This window comes from Myotis davidii, unplaced genomic scaffold (assembly GCF_000327345.1).
Source record: "Myotis davidii unplaced genomic scaffold, ASM32734v1 scaffold204, whole genome shotgun sequence".
Taxonomy (NCBI): Eukaryota; Metazoa; Chordata; class Mammalia; order Chiroptera; family Vespertilionidae; genus Myotis; species Myotis davidii.
The window spans coordinates 3,366,755-3,372,754 of NW_006299715.1; the positions used below are offsets into that span (position 1 = coordinate 3,366,755).

The 6,000-nt window shown below is 46.1% G+C and overlaps 1 protein-coding gene across 9 annotated transcripts in view; it reads left to right on the top strand.

Moving 5' to 3' along the window:
• Positions 1 to 6,000, top strand: part of CC2D2A (coiled-coil and C2 domain containing 2A) — an 81,551-nt gene that overhangs the window by 29,587 nt on the left and 45,964 nt on the right. For all 9 annotated transcript variants that reach the window (XM_015571850.1, XM_015571853.1, XM_015571851.1 and 6 more), the window contains 3 exons: positions 2,709 to 2,865; positions 4,139 to 4,377; positions 5,583 to 5,760. In XM_015571850.1, coding sequence (XP_015427336.1) covers positions 2,709 to 2,865; positions 4,139 to 4,377; positions 5,583 to 5,760 — 574 coding nt within the window. The remainder of the gene's footprint in view (positions 1 to 2,708; positions 2,866 to 4,138; positions 4,378 to 5,582; positions 5,761 to 6,000) is intronic.

Consider the following 6,000-nt stretch of genomic DNA (forward strand, 5'->3'; position numbering starts at 1 on the left):
CTGGATTGATTGTCCTTTTACCGTTTTCATAATTCGTAGGCGTTCGGCATACACCCCGCTCACGAGACCTTTGTGGATGGTGCCTGCCGCAGTGGCCTCTCCCATCTGAACCTGTCTTTTTACCCTCTTTCTGCTGCTTTTTGATGAATAGTTCTTAACTTTAAAAAGAATATTTTAGACTTTTCTTTTGTGATCGGTGCTTTTCATATCTGCTGAAGAAAACCTCCGAGTCATGTAGATAGTCCATGTGGTCTGCATATTGTCTCCTGCAGCCTTTACAGCTTTATCTTTCACATCCGTCTCCAACCCACTTAGAGCTGACCAGGGCCTGGTGTGGGAAGGTATGCTTTGATAGCACTTATGCTAAGGAGGCCTCATTCACTAGGCTTTGATCCATGAGCAAGAGCGCAGGTAACAAGCAGAGCCTTGTTCTGTGTATTGATTCAAGAGTGTCTCTGCTGGTGTTGGCCCTCTCTGGATGGTTTCTTCTTTCTGAATGTTGTGTCCGTATACCAACACGAAAGTGACAAGTGTGGGCAATGAGCTGGCGCTTGGCTTTGAAATCAGCCATGTTTTAGCCAAAGAGAGCTGCGGCTGGTGATTTTGGGGCGTTGTAATCATCAGAGGCTGAGAAGACATCCTCCCAATGTAAACTGTGCTCTGTGAGGTCAGGGACCTTGTTGCCACTGGAACTCTGGTCCCCAACAGAGACCTGCCACTGGGTGTGTGCTCATTGAATGTTAGTTCATGTAAAACAAATTCAAAGAGTTTCTCCCACAGAAACCATGGATGTTTCCCAGAAATTCCGGTGTTTCTACTTCTAAATTCTGTCTCCCAGGCTACCCTTCTCACCTCAATGGAGAATGCAAATATTTATAAGATTGTTTTCTCCTTCCTTCCTTCTTTCCTTCCTTCCTTCCTTCCTTCCTTCCTTCCTTCCTTCCTTCCTTCCTTCCTTCCTTCTTCCTTCCTCCTCCTCACCTGAGGATATGTTTCCATTGATTTTTAGAGAATGTGGAAGGGAAAGGGAAAGCAAGAGAGAAAAATCAAAGTGAGAGGAACACTTTCCTTCCTTCCTTCCTTCCTCCTTCCTAAGTTTAGGATTGTGAGAGCCCACGGCCAGCATGGCTTTCGCGGGTTCAAAGACTTGGAGGGAGGGCTGACGCACAAATGATACACAAGATGGAATATTAATTTTTAGTTACTGGGGGAACCAGAGGACAGCCTAACCATAGAGGTCAAGCTCTCTCCTTCCATTGCTCCATTCCCAGCTGCTTTTATTAGCTAGAATACACAATTGCCTTTAGGAATGCAAACAGATATATCAATAGTAATGTTTAGCAAACAGTAAGATTGTCAGGTCTTGGGGGAGTTCCTGTTACCTGAGTCAGCAGCAGGTAATAAGTCCTGGTCAGCCTTCTGCCAGACTCCTCACATTTATATCAATTACTGTTGATCTTGGTCACCAGCATAGGATAAACTGAATTTTATAGGAGATTTACCCTTCAGGTCACCTCTAGGTTGTCACTTTTATAAAAATTGGGCCCTGTTTTTCCCTAAGTGCTTCTTCCTAACTTCTTCTGGAGTGTCATTCGCTCACATTCCTGGTTCCTCAAGCCACCTTATGATATAGCATAATTTTTTTCCTGCACAAGTTCCCCAATTTCCACCAGCTCATTTGTGTTTCTGAATAACAAGGAGGAAGTGAATGCTTCCTTATATTTCAGAGATGGAACTAAATTTTTGAGCCAGACTTCCCCAATGTTTATAAATGTAAGGTGTCACTGTGCTTGCAAAGGGGTTTCTTAGGTAGAATCCTAGAAATCTGTAAACGTCTGTGCCTTGGGGGACTGCTAATTGCCTACGCACCAGGCTACACATGTACATAGCAAACATTTCTCAGCTCTGGGCACCTGACTAAGTTTATCTAAAAGGGATGAGGAGCTTGAAGAGGCCAGATGGCATTGTCCTGACCAGATCACATTAGGAGATAAGCATAGGTGATGAGTGGCAACAGCTCTAAGTGCTGGGTGGGACGTGCTGGGTGGGACATGCTGGGTGGGACACACTGGGTAGGCATGTTGGCCATCCCCCTCCTAAAGAGTCACACTGCTCATTAACAGGTAAAGGGCCCTGCAAAGATGAGCAAGAGGCTGCTCCCATTTGTTGAACCTCAGGTTGACTTGGGCATTCGCAGAACTAGTATTCTACAGAACATACCTTGGGAAGCACTGCCTTGGGTTGAGCCCAACTCCTGATGGAGTGTCCGCAGAATCATCCAAGAAAAACTCAAATTGTCAATCCCAAGTCAAAAAGTGGCTTTAGGGACTGGGTAGCAACATGATGAAGTGAGTCGTCAGAGACTTGAAGGATTAATAACTATAGTGACCTTCTACCGCTACAGGTGGAGAGTTTACTGGCACCATGTCAGTGTGCCATCTGGGTCACAACTCAGAGTGGCATTGTTGTTTAGCAGTAAATATTCCAGCTCTTCCACCACCAGCTGGTGTTCTTGGGCAAGTGACTTACCCTCTCTGTGCCTGTCTTCTCATTGATCAGTCTCTGCATCGCGGGAATGTGAGCTGACATGTGCAGAGCTTTTAGAGGAGTTCCTGCCACAAATCAAGCCTGGTGCAGGTGGTTGCTGTTATTATTACTCTATTACTTCATTTCAGGAAATAACCAAGGTACTATGAATTATTTTAAAGGGAAAAAGTGGACCAGAAAGCAGACGAAGAAGCATATGAAGCAGAAATTCAAGCTGAAATAAGCGAATTGTTGGAAGAACACTCAGAAGAGTACGAGCAGAAGATGGAAGAATACAGAACCGAGTATCAGCAGTGGAAAGCCTGGAGGAAAGCCCAGGTTCGCACAGGAGCCTCGGCCTTGAACTGGGCTGACGTGGGGGAAGGGGAGGGTCTAGAGGGCACCCCATGAGACAGAAGGAGGGAAACTGCTGGCTCTGCTCTGTCTCTCTCCTTGCCCCCTCGCCAGGGAACAAAAGAATGAGTGAACGAACTGGCTAATGAATGCACTTGTTTAAAAAGCTGCAGAGCTAGCTGAAACCAGAGCCAGGGTTCTCCAACTGTGTGTTCTTGGGCAAGTTACTCTTGCTGTCACTGTTAGCTCTGTTACCACTCTGTGGCTCTCTGAGTGAACAAACAAGTCATAACAGTACTTGTTCATGTATGTGTCAGGCATGTTACATGCATCGTCCTGTTGAATGGAGGGCATTGATTCTCCTGGTTCTCCCTCAGAAAACTACATAACTTTGCACACATGACCTGCAAAATTGAATCCAAGGGCAATAAGTAATAAATGAGGGGAACCTGCAGTGCCAGTCCTGCTCACAGCCTTACTGTATATATATATTTTTTTATTTTATAGAAAAACATTGTTATTGTTATTTTAGCAGGTAATGTAAGGTATACTATTCCTTGTTTCTGAAATTCAAGTCTTATTACTCTGCTCATTGAGCCTAGCAAAAAATGTTACAGGTCTCATTGTCACCACTGTAATAAGATTACTGTGATGGAAGCATAACCTGTGTCTCAATGTAGCCACATTTGTATATTTATTTTTATTGACTTAAGAGAGGGAGGAGAGGGAGAGAAAGACAGAAACATCAATGATGAGAGAGAATCATTGATAGGCTGCCTCCTGCACACCCCACACCAGGGATCGAGCCTGAAAACCAGGCATATGCCCCCACTGGGAATGGAGCTATGACCTCTCAGTACATAGGTCCATGCTCAGCCACTGAGTCACGCCGGCCTGGCAACAGCCTCACTTTAATTTCAAGATCTGTCCTTGGCCTAGAGAATCTATATTAATAATCATATAAATAGCTAATATTTTTTTAAGCTCTTTCTTAGGGCCAGGCACTGTGATGAGTGTTTTACAGGCATTAATTACCCCATTTCATCAGCCCTGAAGGAGTTTCCCATGATTGTCCCCATTTTGAAGAAGAGAAAACCGAGGCATGGAGAGGCCAGGTAGCTTTGTAACCTGCCTGAGTGCACACAGTTATCTGAGGGGTCGCTGGGTTTGCATCCAGGTCTATCTGATTCTGAAGGCTGTGCTCTTCAATGAAATCCTAACATTTCCGTCTGACATAAGGTTGCCTCTCACCCAACAGAGGGCCAAGAAAAAGAAAAAGAAACAAGCAGCCGAAGAACACCCTGATGAGGAGGTGGAGGAGCCATCACCTGGGGAGGGCCCCATGAAACCCATCCCCCCGGAGCCCACCCGGCAGGCAGTGCTAGAGCAGCAAGTGCGGGAGAGAGCAGCCCGGAGCAGGAGGAGGCCCGGGGAGCCCACGCTGGTCCCAGAGCTGAGCCTGGCCGGGAGTGTGACACCCAACGACCAGTGTCCCAGGTGAGATTGACAGGTGATGCACAGACATACCCATGCACATGCACACACATACACCCCGTGTGGAATGTGCATCTCCTGTACACCCCCTGACCAACACCATGCAGTCGGGAGAATCATTAACTTTCTACAGACATATATTTGATTGAACCACATAAAATTGCCGATATTTGTCCATAATTTGGTGACTCCCTGTGGTTCACCTCCCAAGTTAATGCATCCCCGCTAGCTTCCCTTTTGTTTGGGGTTCTCCCTGCGTGGCTTTTGACCTGGAGCCTTTACCTGTAACTTCACTATGTGTTTTCTGTCCACCAGTAGCACCCCTCTCCTGGGCACAGACACCCGGGTCTCCCCTCAGCCCTTGATTTCAGCTGCTCCAGAGGCCAGCTTCACCTTTTGCTGGTCTTGCAGAGCCTCCCAAGGGAGTTGTGGATACTAAGTCAGGCATCTGAAGCCTACCCTTTCCTTAACAAGCTTGAGTTGCCATTGACTTAACCCACAATCGGAGTTTTGGGTGGACATCTTTGCACATATACATAGTAAAATTAATGGCCACTCTTGTTGGTTTTGATTTTTTTTTTTTAACTTCCTGGCTTTAAGAATAATATACTTCTAAAGAATACATTTTGGGGGGATTCAAATGACCTTTAAAAATAAGGGACATTTCTCAATTCCCTGCATGCAGTGAGCCGTCACTCACTATTGGAAAGTGTTAAGAAACAAAGCAAACTAAGCAAAAGAAACAAGCAAACAAAACCAGCTTGAATCTCAGAGAAGCCAGCATGGCCTAACTGCTACGATATGCTGTTATATTTTTAGGATAAAATGTCCCCCCCAAATATAAATCACTACTGCCCTTATGGTTTGACTTCTCTCCATTTAAGAATTGATGTTTCTGTTTGCTTAAAGCTTTGGGACACAAATGTAAGGCTCGTTTGAAAAACTTTAAGGAAACTGTTGTACAGCGATGCTTGGACCCGGTTCTTAAATCCCGATGGCCTTTCCAGCCTCCTTGTCCCTATCACAATCACAGTGCTTTATTATAGAAGCTCAGTGAGACCTGGAGTCCTTTGGGTTCAGTGAGGGCTAACGGGACTGGCAGCACGGACTTCAGCATATCTTGTCCTGTTCGGTGTCCATCCGCCAAGCCCTCCCATTATCCTCAGTCCATGAACACCAGCCTCACCTGCCAACGTCTCCCTTTGCAGGGCGGAGGTCTTACGAAGGGAAGATGTCAAGAGGCGCTCAGTGTATTTAAGGGTGATCTTCAACGGCAAGGAGGTGTCCAGGACCGAAGGGCGGCCACTCGGGGCAGACTTCCGAGTTCACTTTGGACAGATTTTCAGTTTGCAAATAGTCAACTGGCCGGAGAGTTTAACGCTGCAGGTACGCATTGCAGTGATAGTCAATGTTGGTCATTGCAGGAGCAGAGCAGTTGGAAGTCACCCATTGGCTATGGCAGGCTCCTGGTAGGTTCTCAAGGGTCAGCCTCCTCCTGGACACGTCTGTGCTTAAGTCAGTGGTTCTCAACCTTCCTGATGTCGTGGCCCTTTAATGCAATTTCTCATGTGGTGGTGACCCCCAGCCATAAAATTATTTTTGTTGCTACTTCATAACTGTAATGTT